Here is a 23,743-nt window from a genome sequence, read left to right on the forward strand (position 1 = left end):
ACCCTTCAAGGTGCTCAAAACCACATTCAAGAAGGTTCTTAACCCTTCAGGTGCTTCACAGGAATTTTTTGAATGTTTAAAAAAAAGAACATTTATCTTTTTTCACAAAAAAATTACTTCAGGTCCATTTTTTTTTATTTTACCAAGGGTAACAGGAGAAATTGGATCACAAATGTTATTGTGCTATTTGTACTGAGCACGTTGATACCTGATATGTGGGGGGGAATTACTGTTTCGGCACACGGCAGAGCTCAGAAGGGAAGGAGCGCCGTTTGACTTTTTCAACGCAATATTGCCTGGAATTGAGATTGGATGCTATGTCGCGTTTGGAGAGCCCCTGATGTGCCTAAACAGTGGAAACTCCCCACAAACAACACCATTTTGGAAACTAGACCCTCAAGGAACTTATCTAGATGTGTGGTGAGAACTTGGAACCCCCAAGGGCCCTGGCGTGAAAATAAAAAAAAATCATATTTTTCCACAAACATGATCTTTCAGTCCCCAATTTTCCCAAGGGTGACAGGAGAAATTGGACCCCAAAAGTTGTTGTCCAATTTGTCCTAAGTACACTGATACCCCATATGTGGGAGGAAACTACTGTATGTGCACACGTTGGGGCTCGGAAGGGAAGTAGTGACGTTTTGAAATGCAGACTTTGATGGAATGGTCTGCATGTGTCATATCGCATTTGGAGAGCCCTTGATGTGCCTAAACAGTGGAAACCCCCACAAGTGACCCCATTTTGGGAACTAGACCTTCAAGGAACTTATCTAGATGTGTGTTGAGCACTTTGAACCCCCAAGTGCTTCACAGAAGTTTATAACGCCCGGGCGTGAAAATAAAAAAAATCATATTTTTTTCCACAAAAATGATCTTTTTGCCCCCAGCTTTTTATTTTACCAAGGGTAACAGAAGAAATTGGACCCCAAAAGTTGCTGTGCAATTTGTCCTGAGTAGGCTGATACTGCATATGTGGGGGTAAACCCCTGTTTGGGTGCATGGCAGAGCTTAGAAGGGAAGGAACACAGTTTGACTTTTTCAATGCAGAATTGGCTGGAATTGAGATCAGACGCCATGTCACATTTGGAGAGCCCCTGATGTGCCTGAACAGTGGAAACCCCTCAATTCTAACTCCAACCCTAACCCTAACACACCCCTAACCCTAATCCCAACCCTAACCCTAGCCCTAACCTTAACCCTAGCCCTAACCCTAAACCTAGCCCTAACCCTAACCCTAATGGGAAAATGGAAATAAATACATTTTTTAAATGTTATTATTTTTCCCTAACTAAGGGAGTGATAAAGGGGGGTTTGATTTACTATTAATAGCAGGTTTTTAGGTTTGTCAGCTGTCACACACTAAAAGGCGCTTTTTATTGCAAAAAATAGTTTTTGCATCACCACATTTTGAGAGCTATAATTTTTCCATATTTTGACTCACAGAGTCACGTCAGGTTTTCTTTTTTGCGGGACGAGTTGACATTTTTATTGGTACCATTTTTGGGCACATGACATTTTTTGATCACTTTTTATTCTGATTTTTGAGATGCAGAATGAACAAAAACCAGCAATTCATGAATTTCTTTTTTGGGGGGGCGTTTACACCGTTCTGCGTGTGGTAAAATTCATAAAGCGGTTTTATTCTTTGGGTCAGTACGATGACAGCGATACCTCATTTATATCATTTTTTGTGCTTTGGTGCTTTTATACAATAAAAACAATTTTATATAAAAAATAATTATTTTTTCATCGCTTTATTCTGCGAGCTATAAGGGACCATGGATATTGGAACCGCCCCAGACTAAAAACATCAGCCCTGAGCCGCACCAGAAATGACACATCCATAAGATATGCTAACTAAATCTGGCACTTAGCCTCACTCTTTCCCCATTTGCCCTGGTGCGGTGGCAAGAGGAGTGATAGTTTGGGTGGTTGATGTCACTTTTGTATTGTTAGGTGACATCAAGCCAGGAGGTAAGTAACGGAGAGGCATCTATAAGATGACCCCATTACTAACCCTATAGTGATTTTATATAAAAAAATAAAGTCCTTTATTTGAACAAATGACACAGACTCCTTTATTGACTCTAAATTAAACCATACTCAAGTCATTGCCCAGTCCACTGAAGCCAATGTACCCTGTAAATGAATTAAACTAAACAACCATATTCCTCACCTGTCCGAAGTGAAGAGATAATCCATAATGTCCCATGACGATCCTGATGACTATGAGAGCAGTCACTGACCAACTGCACACTGACACAGGAGGTAATCGCCCCTGCAGTGTGTAGCACTGAGCTGTGGTGAGAAAGTTCACTGCAATTCATCAGCTGATGAGCCCCAGTGATCTCACTGATGGCGCTGCTGCTTGAGAACTTTCTCACACAGTAGTTGTGCTGTAAGTGAGATCAGCTGATGAACTCCAGTGAACTCTCTCACGGCAGCTCAGTGCTACACACTGCAGGAGCAATTACACACTCCTGTTAATGTGTTGTATGCTGCTAGGTAGAGAAGTCGCATCAGCTGATGATAATGCCCTACAAGTGATCTGAATCACCGTGGGACAATATGGACTACGGCCGATAGGTGAGGGATATAGTGATTTACTACTTTTTCTTTTCTAGGGGACATTGGCATCAAGCATTAGACATTAAGGTGACCATATTGTTTTTTTTAATTTTTATTTTTTACAGGAGACAAGAACTTCAGGGATTAGGTGTAAGGTGAGTATATACTGTGTTCTTTATTTTTATTTCAATATTTATTTCAACTTTTTTTTACTTTGGAGTATTAATCAGCCGGCATCTGTGCTCAATCAGCTGCCGCCTGATGTCGCTGTAAACATTGACAGAAGGCGTCTGCTAATAGAAGTAGTAGTCACTCATCAGCCGACGCCACTGACTGGCAGTAAGCTTCTCACTGCAGGTCACAGTCACAGCTGTCAGGTCACACTGACATCTGACAGCATGACCCTGCAGTGCTCTGACCAACGATAACGATCTTACCGGCAGTAACATTACCGCCGATCAGAACCATTGGTGTTTCTAAAGCTGTCACACAGATGACAGTGTGGGAAACACCAAATACATATCGTGTACATGCAACCTTACATTCAAAAAATGGCACTGAAGCCACATATCTGCTTTTTGTAGGGAGAGGGACATGTGACTTCGGCAGTCAATGACACAAGCCCTTGTGTCTGAATGATGTGGATGGTTTCTGCACCCATAATTCCCACACATTAAGTTAAATTAAAAAAAAATGAGTCTGCCGCTTTTCCATCCTCTCCCCACATCAAACATATCCCCCCGCACACCATACAGAACCACTATTCTAGCCAAAGTCCTAACTAAAGCATTAGTGCAAACTCAAACATTTACTGAACATACCGAATATGAACACAAATCCGAATGTGCAAGATCTTGAGATTGGTGAACCTTCTCTGAACTAGTTCGCTCATCTCTACTTTTGATTACCAATCATCAAAAGTCAGTAATTAGTATGTTATCTCATCTGTGTCATCCTCTTAGATTCCATTTTTTTTATTTTGTAATTTTAACTTCTTTCTTTATTTGCCATTAGTATTAGGGCTATGGTGGAGCCTATTGTTATGGCTGGGCTAGGGATAGGGTTGGGCTAGGCTTAGATGTGGGCTAGGGATAGGGTTAGAGTTGGGATAGTGTTAGTGTTGGGGTTAGTATTTTTTCAAAAGAAAAAAAATGATGACGATATAACGACTAGTGTTGAGTGCAAGTGCTCGCTACTCGAGTTGCATCGGTGTCGCTCAAACATCCACAATTCTTGGTGCATACCTGAGCATCCCTATGCAAACTTAAATAGCGAGCACTTGCACTCAACATGATGACATATTCACTAGGACGACCTATTGTTATCAAATTCTGTGTAGTACCTTTGGGTTTAAAATACTCACTATATCCCTAGATGAAGTCCTTGAGGGTTGTATGCAGAAGTCTCTTAAAGAAGAAGCTACAGGTCTGTGAGAGCCAGAAATCTTGTATGTTTTTTAGGTGACCAAATACTTATTTTCCACCATAATTTGCAAAATAAATGTTGCCATTTCATTTTTGGAGCATTCTCGCGCAGAAAAAAAGGCTGCGTAAACCGCATCGTATGCACATAGCCTAAGACTTCTTTTTCATGTATTGAAAGCTGCAAGATGTTTGATAGCCTTGCATTGAAACCAACCTCTCCCCCATCTTTACTCTACCTCTACTCTAGGATTATAAACGTTAGAAATTATAAATATCACACTTCTTTGAATGAAAATTAGGTTGATAGATTTAATCTTATCTGGTCCCTTTGTGACACTTTCTTGGATACCATCTTTTAAGACCTACTCATTCATCTCCTCATTTCTCCCTCCCAATGCCTAAGTTTTCCCCCTTTCCCCTTTTGTCTAGTGTAAGTGTGGCGCCCCTGAGGCTTCAGTCGCCACAGAGGTACTGCACCTTCTCCTAAGGTGTAGTGCCCCACCATCCAGGTAAGGTGGGAACTCCTGACCACGCTCCACACCTGCATTCCACACACAGGATAGTTCAGTGGGGCCACCTAACAGCTTCAGGCTGGGGGTTAGCAGAGCACCCCTCGTGGAACCCTGCTTCGTAACACGAGATGTGCTGGGAGGCGGGTGGAGTGTGATGATACAAAATAGAGGGAAAGTGTAGGATTTCAAGTCAGTCTGGGGAGAGACCCAGAAGAAGTCAGTCTGGGGAGAGACCAGAAGGGGTCAGTCTGACAGAAGGTCAGTCTGGGGAGAGACCCAGAGGAGAGCAGGCTGACAGCAGGTCAGCCTGAGAGGAGCTCCAGGCGGAGGAAGGCAGTCAGTCAGGAGAGGCTGAGGACTGGTCTTAGTGGAACGAGCTTCTCAGGAAAGGAAGAGAAGGAGAAAGAGACGTAGACTGGAGACTACAGATTCCATAAGAGAGATAGAACAGATCGGAACGAAGGAGAAGAGAAGGACTGTGGGAAGCTGGTTGAGAAGAGAGAGAACCCTTCCAGTCCAGAGAGCGCAAAGGCCGGGGCCTGGTCCCCGAGGTTGATTGGATCTTTATATCCGGCAACAGACACCGGAGGAGTAGTGAGCCGCTAACGCCTTGCTCCCACCATAGACTTGGGACACAACAGCGAAATGGATAGAGAGGCGGGACTCAGGAGAAGAGTCCCCGAAGCAGGCTACAGCTGTCTGTCATACAAGTAGAGACTAGGAACACCTAGAGAGAGGCATTCCAGGGTAAATAAGTACTGGAGTGCTTCACACCTAAAGGCGCATTTGAGGAGTCGTTCAGTGAAGGTACATATTGGCGGAGTGTTGAAGGGAGAATCCTATCCTGCCTGGAGTTTGGCTGGAGCCCTGACCTGGAGAACACAGTATGGAGACAGGCAGTTGTGTGAACTGCAAACAGTGAGTAAAGCTTTGGAACCGCATACTCTGGTGTCCTCCAGTTATTCCCGCACCGCTATACCTTGGTAACAACATCTACACCATCCTGCGCCTCTCCTCATCCATTGCACCTACACTGCCTTGGGACTACAGCTCCACCTGTGGGGAGCTACAGCATCTCTGCTGCACCACACCATCAGTCCCAGTGGATCTGTATGCAGCGTTGGCCTAACACCATACTTGGTGTTTTTAAAAAATTGGTCTGGTCATTAAGGTCAAAATGAACTCAGCTACTATGGTGTTAAAACACTAGAGTGTTAGTTTAGCAGTATGCTTTGGGTCATTGTCTTACTGGAAGCAGAACCTCCGTCCAAGTCTCAAATCACTGACAGACTGAAACAGGCTTTGCTCAAGGATATCTTTGTATTTCACGACATCCATCTTCCCCTTGATTTAGACCATTTTCCCTGTCCCTATTGCCGAAAAACATCCCCTCAACACGATGCTGCCACCACCATGTTTCACTGTGGGGATGGAGTTCTTGGGGTGATGGGTTGTGTTGGTTTGGTACCAGACATAGCATTTACCTTGGTGGCCAAAAAGTTCAATTTTTGACTCATTTCAGCATGGAACCTTCCTCCATACATTTGGCTAGTCTCCCACATGTCCTTTGGCAAACTCAATACGAGCCTTACAATTTCTGTGTGTAAGTATAGGCTTTTTTCTGCCCACTGTTCCATAAAGGCCACCTCTATGGAGTGTACAGCTTTTTGTGGACATATGGACAGATATTCCATTCTCTGCTTGGAATCTCTTCAGCTCATTTAGGGGTTATCTTTGGTGTCTGTGCTGTCTCTCTGATTAATGATCTCCTTGCCCTGGCTAAGAGTTTTGGTGGGTGGCAATCTCTTGGCAGGTTTGTTGTGGTACCATATTTTTTGGGGGATCATCAGACAATGGAATATTTTTTTAGAACCAACCCTGACTTGTAATTCTTAATAACTTTGTCCCTGACTTGTTTGGAGAGATCCTTGGTCTTCATGGTGTTATTTTGTTAGTGATGCCTCTTGCTTCATAGTTTTGCAGTCTCTGTGGCCTTTTAGAAAAGCTGTGTATATACTGACTGACCATGTGACACTTTGATTTCACACAGGTGAACTTCCCTTCACTAAGTATGTGACTTATGAAATTAATTGCTTGCACCAGAAATTTTTAGGCGCTTCATAGCAAAAGGGGTGTATACATATGTACATACCAATTTTAGTTATTTGATCCCAAATTTAATTTATTTTTCTCACTTCAATTCACCAACTTAAACTTTTTAATGCTGATAAATCAAATACAAATGGGATTACAAAAGTATTTAATCAAAGATTGTAATGTAACAAAATAGGTAAAAAGACAAGGTGGTTTTTACTTTAAGAAGCCACTGTTTGCTTTATGCTTGAGCCCGGAATTTTCTTTTACAATGAAAGCCTATGGAGCCTTGTTCTGACGCTCCATATGCTAACATTGTATAAGCCATTTCTGGGTAACGCAGAGTGCAGCATGACCCAGGAAGTCTGCCAAGCGATGACATCACTGAGAAGAGAAGAAGAACCACACTTGATCCAATAGTCAAATAGAATGCGGTGGTAGAAGAGTATATTAATACACTCACAATTCAGTACATTTATACCTGTATGCATTTAATGAATAAAAAACTTAGTGGGAGTGCTTCCTTAAGACTATTAGCTATTAAGGATCCGTTCACACATTTGTCATCAGCTCCATAAGTATGCAACTGATGACAAAGTAATTATCTATGACGTAAGTCTTTTTTCATTAGCAGCCTCTTAGACTTTAGTGTTAAGGAAAGCATAACAGTCAATGGTATGGCATCAGTTGTTAATTTGGTTATAATGAATGCTCTTCCTAAGGCCGAATTCAAATGTACGTCAAAATAAGGCATTGCCCAAATCGCTATCCAATAGGCAAGTCTCCCAACCTGAGCTTACTGCTTTCTAGGCACATAAGACAGCTTGCTCAAAAATGGAGACTCACCCGTTGGCATGGTTATTGTGGTCAAAGTAAGGTAAATGCAGCCAAAAGTGAGATGAAGATTTTTGGGGTGTTTTATTTGAAGACACCAGTATAAAAGTCTATCATTATTTATCCTTTATGTCTAACTACTCTACAAATTTGACACAACCAATATACTTTATAAACAACTTTCAGAATGCAGAAGGTTTTTATGCTTAGGTATCACTTTGCTTTTGCGCAGTATAACAATAATTTTAATTGAGCACAACATTTATATATCCACGTACTTCACTCATACATAAGAGATCAAATTCCTATCTGTACTGATAGGTTGTTGCTTGTTACAAACCTCCACATTCTGAAATATCCACTGATCCCCTTTTAACTGTTGACATTTCCTTTGGACAGGAGATGCAGAACTTTGCTCCCATCACTGGTTGGTAAGTACCATGTGGACATGATTCGCAGGTTTCAAGACCATTTGAGGAATATGTTCCTGGTTTGCACTGAGCTGAAATTTAAAACAAACACAATTTACAAAACACTATCTACGTTTTTATAGTATTCATTGCAATGGATTTGCTATTTATTATTTTATGGGGGAACAGTGTATAGTTTTTGGGCATTCACAATTTTCTTTCTACACTGCAGTTTTCATATTTCTGCATAAAATTGATCTAACACTATGCCAGCTCTTCATACAAGTCTTAAAAGTAGGTAAAGAGAACCAAATCAAACAAATATATTAACTATATTAGACATCATTTTTATTAAATGAGGAAAATTATTCAATATCACAAGTCTGTGAGTGGCAAAAGTATGTGAACCTTTGCTGTCAACATCCGTTGTGACCTCTGTGTTCAGCAATAATTGCATCTACATGTCTATGGCAATTGTCAATTAAGCCAGCACATCGGCTTGGAGGAATTTTAGCCCATTCCTCCCTACAAAACAGCTTTCATTCTATTTTGTTGGAGCGTTTTCTTTATGAACTGCTCACTTTAGGTCCTTCCACAACTTTTCTATGGGACTAAGGTAAGGATTTTGACTTGTTCATTCCAAAACTTTAAATGAAGAGATGAGAGATGTCATGATCTCTAAAAGGCCTAAAATACATTTCCTTTGTATTGTAGGCAAAAAAATCCATATATGTAATCATATTTTACAAATCACAGAAAGGAAAGTAGGTTGATGCAAAAATTTGAACACCCGTGGAGACAAGTGCCTTTGACGAAGGTTTCAGATTGTGATTAGCCTGCTAAGGTTATGGCTTGTCATATGGAGAGGCCAGGTAATGCAAATTTCCCAGCTTCATAAAAACCCAACCTCCTCTAAATTTGTGTGAAAAAAAAAACAGCCATGGGTTCTTCTATTCGCTGCTTAGCACTCTGAAAATGAAAATGGTGGAGGCCCACAATACAGGAGAAGGCTTTAAAAAGATAGCAAAGCATTTTCATGTTGCTCTTTCCTTTGAAATGTAATTATGAAAAGGCAGTTAACAGTAAGAGTGGATGTCAAGAAAATGTCTGGAAGACCAAGCAAAATTTCAGCAATAGCTGTTAATAGCATTGCTTATGAGGGAAATCAGAACTCCTGCTTAACTGCAAAAGACCTTCATAAAGATTTAACAGACTCTAGAGATATGGTACATTGTTCTACTGTTCAGAGATATCTCCACAAATAAGACCTTCATGGAAGAGTCAGCAGAAGAAAACCTCTCCTGTGACTGCACCATGAAATTCAGCATCAGAAGTATACAAAGGAATATCTAAACAACCTGATGCATTTTGGAAACAAATGCTGTCTATAAAATAGAACAATATTCAAAGGTATGTGTGGAGAAAAAAGGGCACAGAATTTCAGGAAAAGAACATCTCACCAACCATTAAGCATGGGGGTGGATCAATTATGCTCTGGGGTTGTTTTGCAGCCAATAGCACAGGGAACATTTCATGGGTAGAGTGAAGAATAGATTCAATAAAATTTCAACAAATTTTTCATGCAAACATAACACCTTATGTAAAAGTTGAAAAGAGGATGACTTCTACTAATGGATAATGGTCCTAAACATGTCAAATCCACAACAGACTACCTCAAAAGGAGCAAGCAAGGTTTTACAATGGCCCTTACAGTCCCCTGATCTGAACATCATTGAGAATCTGTGGCTAGACCTCAAAATAGCAATACATGCAAGACGACCCTGGGATCTCACTCAACTGGAAGAATTTTCCAAATAAGAATGGATGAAAATCCCTAAAACAAGAAATGAAACACTCTTGGCTGGCTACAAAAAGTGTTTACGAGCTGTGATCCTTTCAAAAGCAAATGCAACTAGATATTTACCATGCAGGGTGCCCAAAAATTTGCATCTGCCCATTTTCTTTTTTGTAATTTTTAAAATGTAAAAGATGAAAAAAATAAATAAATAAATTACATATATATATTTAAATTTTTTTTTGCCTAAAATACAAAGTAAATGTGTAATAATTAACTTTAGCCCTTTTAGAGATCTTTTCATCTTCAACTTGCTTATCCGATCACAATAACAGTAATTTTGACCAGGGGTGCCCAAACATTTACATGCTCCTGTATAAGAGAAGCCTTGCAATTCTTTTGTATACAAGAAAATTACTGATGAAACATTAATGGAAAAAACAAAACACTATCCAAACACTAATTAGTCTCGGATCCACAACACTAAAATTATCTATTTTTTACATACAAGAAAAATCACTGATGACTTAATGAGGCCTTAAGAGAGTTGGCAATGCAAACATAGTAATTTTCATTACAAAGAGGGAACAGTATCCAGCAACAGATCCATCGGTGAATAATTATTTAAAAACAAAAATCTTTAATGTATAACACATAGTTAGACAGTAAAGAAAAAAGGCAAGTAACCCGGAAAACTCATGGCCTTACGCGTTTCAAACCGATTGGTCCTTAATAGAAATGAGCGACTTTGCCTTTTTTTGGGTCGAGTAGGGTTTCACGAAACCCGACTTTCGCAAAAGTCGGGTCGAACGAAATCGTCTGATTATCGTGAAAAGTCGAAGGCCGACTGAAAAATGAAACCCAATGTAAGTCAATGGGGAAGAAAAGTCAGCAGTGAGTGGAGGACAGGAAACACACCTAGAGTGCCCATTTTAATGCCAAAAACATCAATTCTTATTCCTTAAGCTTGTCAACCTTAATTTACTTTATAATAATAGTTAGGCATTGAAAATGGGGGTTATTTGGCTAAAGTTGTGGGGGGGGCAGTGCTGGCTCCAGGGCCAAAGAGTGTCACTGGTCTCCTTTAACACATGACACAATTCATGATCCTATTCATATGGTAGAGAAATAGCGGTACAGTACAATGAAAAATACTTCAATTCTTACATCACATGACTTATATCCATTTTAAATTCTCCAATAGCTCCAAAAACAGACAGTATATTCCTCCATACAGTATTATGGCCACCGCATAGTGCGTCATACAGAGTAAAGAGGCCCATTTATTTCTCCATACAGAATCATTGGTCCCATATAATGTTCGATGCAGTATATGATGAGCTCCACATAATGCTACAGTATATGTTGTTCACCATGGATGAAGCTTCTGTGTCTTATGGATATAATGGGCCCCATTTCTAATGCTCCAGTGTATAATGGGCCCTGTAAATGCTGCTCCAGTGACTGATGTCCACCTTTGGAATGCTACAGTGTATGTTGGGCCCCAGATATCATTCTCCAGAGTATCGTGCTCCCTAAAAATTGCTCCCAACCTTTAAAACAATTAAATAAGTCTCCTCACTAGGGAAACCCTGTACTCTGGACTCCTCGTCATCCCCACCTTCCATCTCTCTGCACTTGGACTGTTTAGGCAGAGGACGTACAGACGTGATGTCATCGCGCTCTCTGACCAGAATGTCACTGTCAGGAAACGCGGAAGACGTCACAGCGGTGGAGCAGGGAGAGGTAAGTATTTCAACTTTGCAAGTGCTGTGATCCTGAGCAAGCAGGGGGGGCCCACTCGTTGGCGACAGCACTGGCACAGGGCCCCTCATAGTACAGCGGTGTGTCTGACGGCGGGTGGCACTCCTACTGGCAGAGACACTTTTGCGTACTATGAGGGGCCCTGTGCCAGTGCCGTCGCCCATGAGTATGCCCCCCCACCTGCTCAAGGAACCTGCACTTTCATCTGCACCTTCCTCTTTGTCACCGTGTAAGGTGGTATAGTATGCGGGAAGGGGCATCTGAGTTTCATCAGGGTCAGATTCTGGCTCAGTACACTGTGAGGACAATATAGTGCTCTGAGTGAATGTACCAGCAGATAAATCTAGCAGTGGCTGTGTATCAGTGCACTCCATGTGAGATTCTTCTTGGACTGGGTAATTCACGATTTGACTTGATAACCCAGGCATGGTATGTGAAAAGAGCTCCATGGAGTAATCTGTAGTGTGGCCTGCCGCATCCTTTACTTTTGGTAGGGGTGAAGGACACAAGGAAAGGTGTGGTTCCTGACCATGAGCCTCCAATGACGACTCAGTGCTTTTATTTTTTGAAAGTTCAGAAGAGGAGGTGATAGAGCTGGAGGCTGTGTCAGCAATGTAAGCCAAAACTTGTTCCTGAAGCTCTGGCTTTAAAAGCGGTTTACCTACTCCCAGAAAAGGGAGCCTTCGAGGCCTTGTGGAGCCAAACGATGACACAGGCTCAACACCTCCTGCATTAGGTGCTATTGTGCTTTTGCCACTACCAGCAGATCCACCACCACCACCACCATCATTACCAGTTGGCAACCCCCGCCCACTTCCACGGCCTCTTCCAACACACTTCCTCATTTTTGGGAAAATGTACCCAAAATACCACCAGCAATATGGTACTGTAAAACAAGTTCAAGGTGTATATAGTATTGGGGAGAATATGAATCTCCCTACAGACTTGAGGACACTGAACTATTATCTCAGGCCCAGTATAGATTACACCTCAATGTAACAGGCTGAAATTGGAAGGTGTAAAAAATGTCTATATAGGACTGGGGAGAATTTGAATCTCCCTTCAGACTGGAGGACACTGAACTATTATCTCAGGCCCAGTGTAGATTACACCTCAATATAACAGGCTGAAATTGGATGGTGTATAACATGTCTATATAGGACTGGGGAGAATTTGAATTTCCATAGAGATTTAAGCAAGCTGACAATGATGATCTCAGTCCCAAGTATGGCAGCAGGCAGCCTAGTAAGCAGGACTGCTGCACACAAAAGTGTGGAAAAATGAACGCTTGGTAACTGGGCAAAAAAGAGGATGAAAAGTATTTTTGCTTTTAAAAAAGCAGTTTGCACAGCAGTGTGAAAACAGCAATGCAGCTATCAGGGAGCCTTATAAGGCAGCCTAATAACCAAAAGAGCTGATGCACCAAAATATAGCCTCCTGTTGTGAGTTCATTTTCCCCTTCACTGTCGATGTCTGATGAACTCCCTCTTCTGGTGAAGGAAGGTAGTGAGGCTGATTACCAAACACCTGAGCTGGTGGATGATGACTGGGTAACAGGAACTTCTGACTGGATATAAGGCAGCCGACGCTCTTATGAGTCGCTGGTGATTTCTCTGCTGGATTCCTGGAGACCAGTCTGATTCCTGCTTCCCAAAGATAAGTTTTTGCTCTGCTATTGAACTTATTAGTTTTGTTTAGTTTACTTGGTTTTTTGGAGTTCAGCCATCCCCGGTCGGGGGTGTGCTGAGTTCCATTTTTGTCTCTGATCAGTTTGTCTTTTTGCTTTGTCTTCAGAATTTACCCGAGTGCTGATATAGTCTTTTTGAAGTCCTAGCGACTTCAGGGCCTGTTTTTCCTATCAGATGGTTGGGACATTTTTTGGTAGGGTTTTTTATGGATTGCAGACAGCAGCTTTTCTATCCTGTCCTTTTTAGTTAGCTTGGGCCCCATCGTTTGCTCAACCTATCTTTTTATCTGTGTTAGTGTTCTCATCTTGCTTCACCGTCATTATATGTTGGGGGCTGCCTATTGCTTTGGGGTCTACTCTGGGGCAGTTTAGATTTCCCCTTTCTTTCTTTAGGCCTATTTAGTTCTCCGGCTGTGATCGAGAGGTCTAGGGCATCGTAGGAACCCCCCACGGCTACTGTTAGTTGTGATAGGATCAGGGGTCTGCAATCCGATAGCTACCAACCTCTCCGGTTTTCTGGACTTAGCTTGTATTTTTGTTTTTTCCTCCTTCGGTGACTCATTCATAACAGAATCACCAGCCATACCGCAGATCCTAGGGTACTCAATTGCAGGAAAGAATTGTAAGGAAAAAAAAAGAGAGTTTGTCAGAATTTTTTTTTTTTGTGTATACTTTTTCCTCTATGTCTCTGAGGCAGTAGGGGGAATTTTTTTTTCTTGCTCAATGGAGATGAAGCAATTGTCTGATCGTGTGGAGCAGCTCACTGCTGAAGTGCGGGGAATTTCCACCTATCTTGCTCATTCACATGCTGCTGAACCAAAGATCCCTACTCCTGATGTGCTTTTTGGGGATCGGCCTAAATTTTTAAATTTTAAGAAAAATTGTAAATTATTTTTTGCCTTGGAGCCTAACTCGTCGGGGAGCTCCGCGCAGCAGGTTAAAATTGTCATCTCTTTGCTGCGCGGCGATCCCCAGGATTGGGCGTTTTCTTTGAAACCTGATGATCCTATTCTTACTAATGTGAACGCATTTTTTCAAGCCTTGGGGTTGTTGTATGATGAACCTAATGCTACTGATCAGGCTGAAAAGGCCCTGTTGGCATTGAGCCAGGGTCAGGATTCTGCAGAGTTGTACTGTCAAAAATTCCAAAAGTGGGCGGTCCTTACTACCTGGAATGATGGTGCCTTGGCAGCTCTCTTTCGGAAGGGTTTGTCAGAAACCGTAAAAGATACTATGGTGGGATTTCCTGTTCCCTCTGGTCTTGACGATTCTATGTCATTAGCCATTCAGGTTGATCGGCATTTACGTGAACGCAAAACCACATGAGAGGTGTTGCCACCTGTTGAACAAATGTCTGAACCTATGCAATGTGATAGAGTTTTGTCTGGGGCGCAACGTCTGGCGTTCAGAAGGCGTAATGAGCTGTGTTTCTTCTGTGGTGATGCCTCGCATATTATTTCTGTCTGCCCTAAACGAGAGAAATGTTTTCCACACACATTTGCTGTGGGTGGTGTTCAACCTAAGTTTCTTCTGGCAATTACTCTGATCTGCTCCCTGTCCACATTTTCCGCTAAGGCTTTTGTGGATTCGGGAGCAGCTCTGAACCTGATGGACTTGGATTTTGCTAAGTGTTGTGGATTTACTATGACACCTCTGCGGACGCCTATCCCTTTGAGGGGTATTGATGCTACTCCTTTGGCGAAGAATAAACCTCAGTTTTGGACCCTGGTGGTAATGCGGGTCGCCGCAGACCATCAAGAGAATTGCAGATTTTTGATGTTGCATAATTTGCATGATACCATTGTTCTGGGGTTTCCCTGGTTGCAAATCCATAATCCAGTTTTGGATTGGAAATCTGTGTCTGTGGTGAGTTGGGGTTGTCGGTGTGCCCTTAGAGATGCTCCTGTTTTCTCCACCTCTCCCTAGTCGCATGATGTTCCTGACTATTTGGCTGATTTTTATGATGTATTTAGTGAGAATGAGTCTGCATCTTTGCCTCTTCATAGGAGTTACGACTGTGCAATTGAGCTGAGCCCTGGGGGTAAATTTCCCAAGGGTCGACTTTTCAATTTATCTGTACCCGAGCACGAGGCTATGCGATCCTATATTAAGGAGTCGTTGGAGAAGGGTCATATTAGACCATCCTCTTCACCCTTAGGTGTTGGGTTTTTTTCGTGGCTAAGAAAGATGGGTCATTAAGGCCTTGTATTGACTATCGTTCCCTCAACAAAATTACTGTTAAATATCAGAATCCGTTACCCCTGATTTCTGATCTATTCTCCAGAGTTAAAGGTGCTTGCTGGTTTACAAAGCTTGACCTCAGGGGGGCGTATAATCTTATTCGCATTAAGCATGGGGATGAATGGAAGACGGCATTTAATACTCCAGAGGGACATTTTGAGTACCTGGTGATGCCTTTTGGGCTCACTAATGCCCCTTCTGTCTTCCAGTGCTTCATGAATGATATTTTCCGAGACTTGGTGGATACATTTTTGATCATCTATCTGGATGATATTTTGATCTTTTCCAAGGATTGGGACTCTCATGTGGATCATGTTCGGACTGTGTTCCGGATTTTGAGGGAGAATTCCCTGTATGTCAAGGGATCGAAATGCCTTTTTGGTGTACAGAGGATTTCATTTTTGGGATTTATTTTGTCTCCGTCAACTATTGAAATGGACCCGGCCAAGGTACAGGCCATTTATGATTGGGTTCAGCCCACTTCTTTGAAGGCGCTCCAGAAGTTTTTGGGTTTTGCTAATTTTTATCGTAAATTTATAGCTAATTTTTCTGGTATTGCCAAACCATTGACTGATTTGACTAAGAAGGGTGCTGAATTGGTCTCCGGAGGCTGTTTCTTCCTTTCAGGAGCTGAAGCGAAGGTTCACTTCTGCTCCGGTTTTGCGGCAACCTGATGTCTCACTCCCATTTCAGGTAGAGGTGGACACTTCTGAGATTGGTGCAGGAGCTGTTTTGTCCCAAAAAGATCCTGTAACATCTAAAATGAATCCCTGTGCTTTCTTTTCCCGAAAGTTCTCCCCATCCGAACGTAACTATGATGTGGGGAATCGGGAACTGTTAGCCATGAAATGGGCATTTGAGGAGTGGAGACATTGGTTGGAGGGAGCTAAACATCAAGTCGTGGTCCTCACTGACCACAAGAATTTGATTTACCTGGAGTCGGCCAAACGCATGAATCCTAGACAGGCTAGGTGGGCCTTGTTTTTCACACGTTTTGATTTTGTGGTCTCTTTTCTTCCGGGCACTAAGAATGTCAAGGCAGATGCCCTCTCTAGGAGTTTCTTTGCTGATTCTCCTATTGTGACCAAGCCTGCTACCATCTTAGGTGAGGGGGTAGTTCTTTCTGCCATCTCGCCCGATTTGAGACGTGCTCTGGAAGAGTTTCAGGAGGACAAACCTGAGCGTTGTCCCATTGGAAAATTGTATGTTCCTGATCCGTGGAGGAAAAGAGAGTGATGTCTGAAGTTCATTGCTCTGCATTGGCTGGTCATCCAGGTATTTTTGGTACTAGAGATTTGGTGAGTCGGTCTTTTTGGTGGCCCGCCTTGTCTCATGATGTCAGGAATTTTGTGCAGTCCTGTGGGACTTGCTCTCGGTCTAAACCTTGTTCTCGCTCTAGTGGGTTGTTGATGCCTTTGCTGGTGCCCAGGAGGCCATGGACCCATATTTCAATGGATTTTATCTCTGATATGCCTGTCTCTCAGAGAATGACTGTTATTTGGGTGATTTGTGATAGATTCTCTAAGATGGTCCATCTTGTACCACTCCCTAAGTTGCCATCTTCCTCAGAGTTGGTGCCCTTGTTTTTGCAACAGGTGGTTCGCTTGCACGGGATTCGTGAGAACATTGTATCTGACAGAGGAGTTCAGTTTGTGTCTAGATTTTGGAGGACTTTCTGTTCCAAGCTGGGAATTCAGTTGTCCTTCTCCTCTGCGTTTCACCCTCAGACCAATGGGCAGACGGAGAGAACAAACCAGACTTTGGAGTAGTATTTGAGATGTTTTATTTCTGCTGATCAGGATGATTGGGTTTCATTTTTGCCCTTGGCCGAATTTGCTTTAAATAATAGAGCTAGTTCTGCCACTTTGATGTCACCTTTTTTTTGTAGCTTTGGGTTTCATCCTCGATTCTCTTCAGGGCAGGTGGAGCCTTCTGCCTGCCCAGGTGTTGACTCTGTGGTGGAGAGAATGCACCAGATCTGGGACCAAGTGGTGGATAAGTTGTCTCTCTCCCAGGAAAAAGCCCAGCCGTTTTCCAACCGGCATAGGACCATTGGTCCCCAGTTTAAGGTGGGTGATATGGTTTGGTTGTCATCAAAGAATATCGCTATGAAGGTGGCTTCTCCAAAGTTTAAACCTAGATTTATTGGACCTTACAAGATTTTGGAGATTCTTAATCCAGTCTCTTTTCGATTGGCTCTTCCTGTTACATTTAAGATCCACAACGTGTTTCATAAGTCTCTGTTAAAGAGGTCTGTTGAGCCAGTAGTTCCTGTGGTGGCACCTCCTGACCCGGTGTTGGTTGAAGGTAATGTGGAATATGAGGTTGAGAAGATACTGGATTCTCGCCTGGCTAGACGGAGACTCTAGTATTTGGTTAAGTGGAAGGGTTATGGCCAGGAGGATAATTCTTGGGTCCCTGCATCTGATATTCATGCCGAAAGATTGGTTCGTGCCTTTCATCGGGCCCATCCTGATTGCCCTGGTGGCGTTGATGAGGGTTCGGTGACCCCTCCTCAAGGGGGAGGTACTGTTGTGAGTTCATTTTCCCCTTCACCGTTGATGTCTGATGAACTCCCTCTTCTGGTGAAGAAAGGTAGTGAGGCTGATTACCAAACACCTGAGCTGGTGGATGATGACTGGGTAACAGGAACTTTTGACTGGAAATAAGGCAGCCGACGCCCTTCTGAGTCGCTGGTGATTTCTCTGCTGGATTCCTGGAGACCAGTCTGATTCCTGCTTCCCAAAGATAAGTTTTTGCTCTGCTATTGAACTTATTAGTTTTGTTTAGTTTACTTGGTTTTTTGGAGTTCAGCCATCCCCGGTCGGGGGTGTGCTGAGATCCATTTTTGTCTCTGATCAGTTTGTCTCTTTGCTTTGTCTTCAGAATTTACCCGAGTGCTGATATAGTCTTTTAGAAGTCCTAGCAACTTCAGGGCCTGTTTTTCCTATCAGACGGTTGGAACATTTTTTGGTAGGGTTTTTTACGGATTGCAGACAGCAGCTTTTCTATCCTGTCCTTTTTAGTTAGCTTGGGCCCCATCGTTTGCTCAACCTATCTTTCTATCTGTGTTAGTGTTTTCATCTTGCTTCACCGTCATTATATGTTGGGGGCTGCCTATTTCTTTGGGGTCTGCTCTGGGGCAGTTTAGATTTCCCCTTTCTTTCTTTAGGCCTATTTAGTTCTTTGGCTGTGATCGAGGGGTCTAGGGCATCGTAGGAACCCCCCACAGCTACTGTTAGTTGTTGTGATAGGATCAGGGGTCTGCAATCCGATAGCTACCAACCTCTCTGGTTTTCTGGACTTAGCTTGTATTTTTGTTTTTTCCTCCTTCGGTGACTCATTCATAACAGCCTCCCCTTGCACTGCACACTAACTGTTGTGTTGTACAGGCAAAATCGCTAGCAGCAGAAGCAGTTTTTTGTATCTTCCCTGCCTAACGCTCTCCCTACAGAATCAGCAGCAGCTCTCCCTATTCTGAGATCAGCAGAAGTAAGATGGCGGTCGGCGTGCACGCCCTTTTATAGCCCCTGTGACGCCACACAAAGCTAGCCAATCACTTGCATGCCCTTCTCAAAGATGGTGGTAACCGCTGCCTATGTCATCGCGTTGCCCACAGTGTGCATCCATCATTGGCTGAAAAAGGGCGCTGAAGCATCATTTCAAACGCGACTTTGGCGCCATGGTCGCTGACCTCGTGGCCGACCTCACGCTATGGTCGGGTTTCGTTTCATGAAACCCGACTTTTGCGAAAGTCGGCGACTTTTGAAATCGACCGACCCGTTTCGCTCAACTGTAGTCCTTAATCATAGTTCAGAGTCACACTCTGAAAAAAAGTACATTTTTAATTATTTTGAATAATAATAATAAGTCCACAATTGTATTTGATAAAAGATAAAGTTCCTGAGGAAGCTAGAGCTCCTATGCACTGAGTTGATGCATTATGAGCTCAGAGAGCTGGAGACAAGGCAGAAACACTCGCTCCTGTGATAAAACAGGCAGGGAAATATGTCACCTCAGAAAACCACATCTGCGTGCCTCTGTTATGTAATCTTATTCTCACTTATGCTTCCTAACCTGGCCAAGAGATGTGGTTTATGCCAACCATGATTTGGAGGAGATCTGCATGATCCAAAATAATGACAAATAAGACTGTATATATCAGGGGCACATTTGTAAGATTATCTCAGCCCAATAACAATGTTTATTAACACATTGTAGAATTTATTATTATTCCAATATTTTTTATCTAAATTGCACTTGTTCATGGGAAAACGCCTTTAAGGAAAAGTGCTACTTGTTTCCCAGCTGATTATTTTTTTTTTTTTTTACACAAATCATCAGTTACAGACAGTGCTAAAAAAAAATTCCCATCATACAACTATTAGTTTGACTAATTCAGCATACAATGCTGTTAGTTTTTCCCCATATGTCATCTGTTTATTTCATGCACTGGCACCTAGTGCAATCAAACACATTATCAATGGACACATTGAGATAACAAATTTGCTGTGTTTGTCTTAAGTCTAGCTTGAAACTTTCAGATTTATGTTTAATGGCTTTTATGCTTCAATAAGATTGTTTGCATTGTAATTTTAGTAGAAAATGTGCGGTAATACTCAAACGACAGTTGGTTTAAAGCAAATCCAATCATTATCCCACTGAATAAAAGTCTACCATGGGTAGCATAAAGTCTTGATGTTATTCTAGTCTAGAGTAAATATTATACACATTTTTCATAAAAATGTATGCATAAAAGTAAAGTAATAATGCCAAAAAGTATATTTGTAGATTTTTTAAGTATTCTAAGGAGTGATACTTTCATTGAATGACCAAAAAGAACCCTGCACTTTTAACAAAACTTTTGGGGCATCTAAGCACCTTCATCAGTCACTTTGCATGAATCTACACCTATATCCCAAAAAGTGAACTCACAGACTTGGTGATATTCTGTATAAATGCCTGAGACCTTTGTCAATGAGGAATACATAAACACACAAAATTGTTCAGTTTATGGAAACCGCAAAAAGACACGACCACATAAAAACAAATAAAATCTGGAAAAAAGGGAAGATGATATTCAAAGAATGATGAACTTACAAAAAGTATATGGGAAAAGTAAGTGGTATTATGCAATATATATTATGAAAAAGGCATACGCCCAGTGGATGTTATGCTACCAATATTGGTAAGAATTACTAAATGGAGCTACATATCCAGTGGGGTTAGACAAAATGCACCAGGTACTGCTAGTGAACAGTTGAATAACAGAGGAGAGTTATAGGGTAATGTCTCGGGGAGAGTTACATGCTGATGTGAGAAGTCTTATAAGCATACAATGCTCCTCTGGGAAATTAAATATGCAAATTGTCTTTGGGTTTGAGAAGTGTATTTGTTGGTAAGGCCTCTTTCACAGGTCATTTTTTTTGCATCAGGCACAATCCGCCAAAAGGAGAGAGAGAGAGAGAGAGAGCTCTCCTGTCGGCCACACGCGGCGATGCGTGCTGGCCAGCGGGAGACCAACGACCCAAAAAAAGTCCTGACCTTTCATGAACGATCAACAATACCCGGCAGGGGGCCGGTCACTGATAGCTGACACACACAGCGATCTCGCTGGTGAGATCGCTGTTGCGTCACAAAACTTGTGTGTGACGGGGGGGGGCTTTAGTGATAAGTCTTATTTTCTATCTTCACTATCTAAACAGATCCACATATATCTCATAGCTTGCCTGTAGACAATGGATTTCCTTGTGTGCCCTGAATGAATGCTGTTCCATTTAAGATATGTTGGCTGGCTTGCGGTAAATTGAGCCTCCGACCTGGCTCCTAGTGCCTGATATTGGTTGCAGTGCTGACGTCAGGTTTCACCTACACAGGAAAAGCCACTGAGCTCAGTGATTGGCTGCCATGCTGTCGACGTGGTGTCAGCCCTGCAATCAATATCAGACACCATGAACGACAGTGGAGACTCACCAGTAGACCTGGGGATGGTGTGTAAAGTGCTATTTTTATTATAACAAACTACTGCCTCAGGACTGGGATGTTCTGAAAGAGGACGCCTGTGAAGAGAAGTTGAAAGCACATTCTTTCTGCTCAAACAATGGGTAGCATGAATCAGATAATGGCTATGTTATTGCAGAGTTGTTTTTTTACCCTAAAATGCTACAACGTTTCAGAGAAAAGTTACACTTAAAAGCCAGCCCTTCTCCCTTAGACAGAGATGTTTCTCACTATACAAACATAAGAGGAGACCTGTCAGTCTAGGGGAGCAGGGCAGGGAGAAGACACTGGAGGCAAGGCTCTTCGACTAGTCACCCAAGAGACATGTGCCTGGCCGGCTTTTAAATGTACATAGTTGCTATATGACAGCAAATTTCTCATTGATGCTGCCCATGGATTGGGCATCACGAATCTGCTTCATGGTTTCCATGTGCATAGAAAGATTTCGGCAGTAGAAATAAGGTACAAGAATGCTCCAGCACTGAACAAATTACACAGGACATCTTAAAGGGAACCTGTCAGCTTGTTTTTCCGCGTCCACTGCCTTTTGGGGCTTATCTACAGCATTCTGTAATGCTGTAGATAAGTGTGGCGCCCCCAGGAGCATGGTCGCCACAGTGGCATTGCCTTCCTCCAGGGAGGGTGATGTCTGGCTTGGAAGCAATGAAGGGTCTCTCTAGCAGTTAACCATGTCATGCAACACAGTTCCCACTCCAGGCCAGCAGAGGGAGCTCTGAACCAATACTAAGGGGAAGAGTTTCTCTCTGGGGGCCAGGAGGGGAAATTAGTCAGTTAGTGTGAGGAGGGAAACGAGTGTAGACGTGTGGAGAGAAGCTGGAAGTTGAGCTGAGGATAGAGAGCTCCCTCCCAGTGATAGCGCATGATCTGGAGCCTGGTCTCCACGGCTGTATGGATAATGAAGGTCCTGCAACAGAAACCAGAGGAATAGGAAGCTGTAAATGCTCTATTCCCACCTAAGACTTGGAGGCACTACAGCGACGGGTGAGCCAAGAGAAATAGAGGGCTACAGCTGTCTGCCATACGAGGTAGATCCAAAAGGGAAGAAGAAGGAGGAACTTCAGTGTAACACAGTACTGCATGTACCTCAAGTAAACGCTAGAGAGGAGACTACACAACCCATCTGAGAGAGATTCCTAAGTTGCTTCCAGGCTAATCATCTTCTGTGCCATCTGTAATCTGGACCCTGGACTGCACTTACAAAGTAAAGGTAAAGAAACTACACTTTGCTGTGTCCTTGCCTTCTTCCTGCAACTTCTTCAGCACTGTACATCTCTGTGCCAGACACTGCAATGTTGTGAGTTCATTTTTCCCTTCACCATTGAGGTCTGATGAACTCCCTCCTCTGGTGAAGGAAGGTAGTGAGGCTGATTACCAAACACATGGGCAGCTAGATGATGACTGGGTGGCTGGAATTGAGGACTGGATATAAGGCTGCCGATGCCCTTCTTCCTGGCTGGTGATTTTCCTGCTGGATTCTTGGAGACCAGTCTCATTCCTGCATCTCAAAGCTAAGTTTTTCTGCTCTGCTTTATACTCTTCAGTTTTGTTTTTGTTTTGCCTTGTTTTTTCGGGAGTTCTGTCATCCCCGGCGGGGGGGAGCTGAACTCCATTTTTGTCTCTGATCTGTTGATATTTTGCTCTGTCTTCAGAATATACCTGAGTGCTGATATAGTCTTTTGAAGCCTAGCGACTTCAGGGCCTGTTTTTCCTATCAGTCGGTTGGCTCATTTTGATAGGGTGTTTGCGGATGGCAGACAGCAGCTTTCCTATCCTGTCCTATGTAGTTAGGTTGAGCAAATGATGGGGCCCAAGCTATCTTTCTATCTGTGTTAGTGTTTTCATCTTGCTTCACCGTCATTATATGTTGGGGGCTGCCTATTGCTTTGGGGTCTGCTCTGGGGCAGTTTAGTTTTTCCCCTTTCTGTCTTTAGGCTATATAATTCTCCGGCTGTGATCGAGGGGTCTAGGGCACGGTAGGAACCCCCCAAGGCTACTGCTAGTTGTTGTGGATAGGTTCAGGGGTCTGCAATCCGATAGCTGCCAACCTCTCTGGTTTTTCTGGACTTAGCTGTATTTTGTTTTTCCTCCTTCGGTGACTCATCATAACACTGCAACCTCTTCCTCAACACCTATCCTCTTCATCTACTCTGCCCTGGGACTACAGCCCTGCCTGTGGAGGGCTATAACATCACTGCTGCACCCCACCATTTGTCCCAGAGGAATTGTCTGCAGCGTCGGCTTAACACCTCCTTTGCCGAACACCACAGGTGGCGTCACGAATCACTTATAAATTTTATTTCATCACTCAAACCCCCTTTTACATGGGTGCCCAGGGCCATGGACCGGGTCACCGCTGCTGTGACACCTCCCTCTGAGAGACCGGCCCGGTACCA

At 42.9% G+C, this 23,743-nt stretch overlaps 1 protein-coding gene across 2 annotated transcripts in view; it reads right to left on the bottom strand.

Annotated features, from left to right (window-relative positions):
• The window catches only part of SVEP1 (sushi, von Willebrand factor type A, EGF and pentraxin domain containing 1), a 543,713-nt gene that overhangs the window by 220,765 nt on the left and 299,205 nt on the right, over positions 1-23,743 (bottom strand). For both annotated transcript variants that reach the window (XM_073552438.1, XM_073552437.1), the window contains exon 18: positions 7,773-7,934. In XM_073552438.1, coding sequence (XP_073408539.1) covers positions 7,773-7,934 — 162 coding nt within the window. The remainder of the gene's footprint in view (positions 1-7,772; positions 7,935-23,743) is intronic.

This window comes from Dendrobates tinctorius, unplaced genomic scaffold, assembly GCF_039654945.1.
Source record: "Dendrobates tinctorius isolate UK_male_01 unplaced genomic scaffold, ASM3965494v1 ptg000191l, whole genome shotgun sequence".
Classification (NCBI taxonomy): domain Eukaryota; kingdom Metazoa; phylum Chordata; class Amphibia; order Anura; family Dendrobatidae; genus Dendrobates; species Dendrobates tinctorius.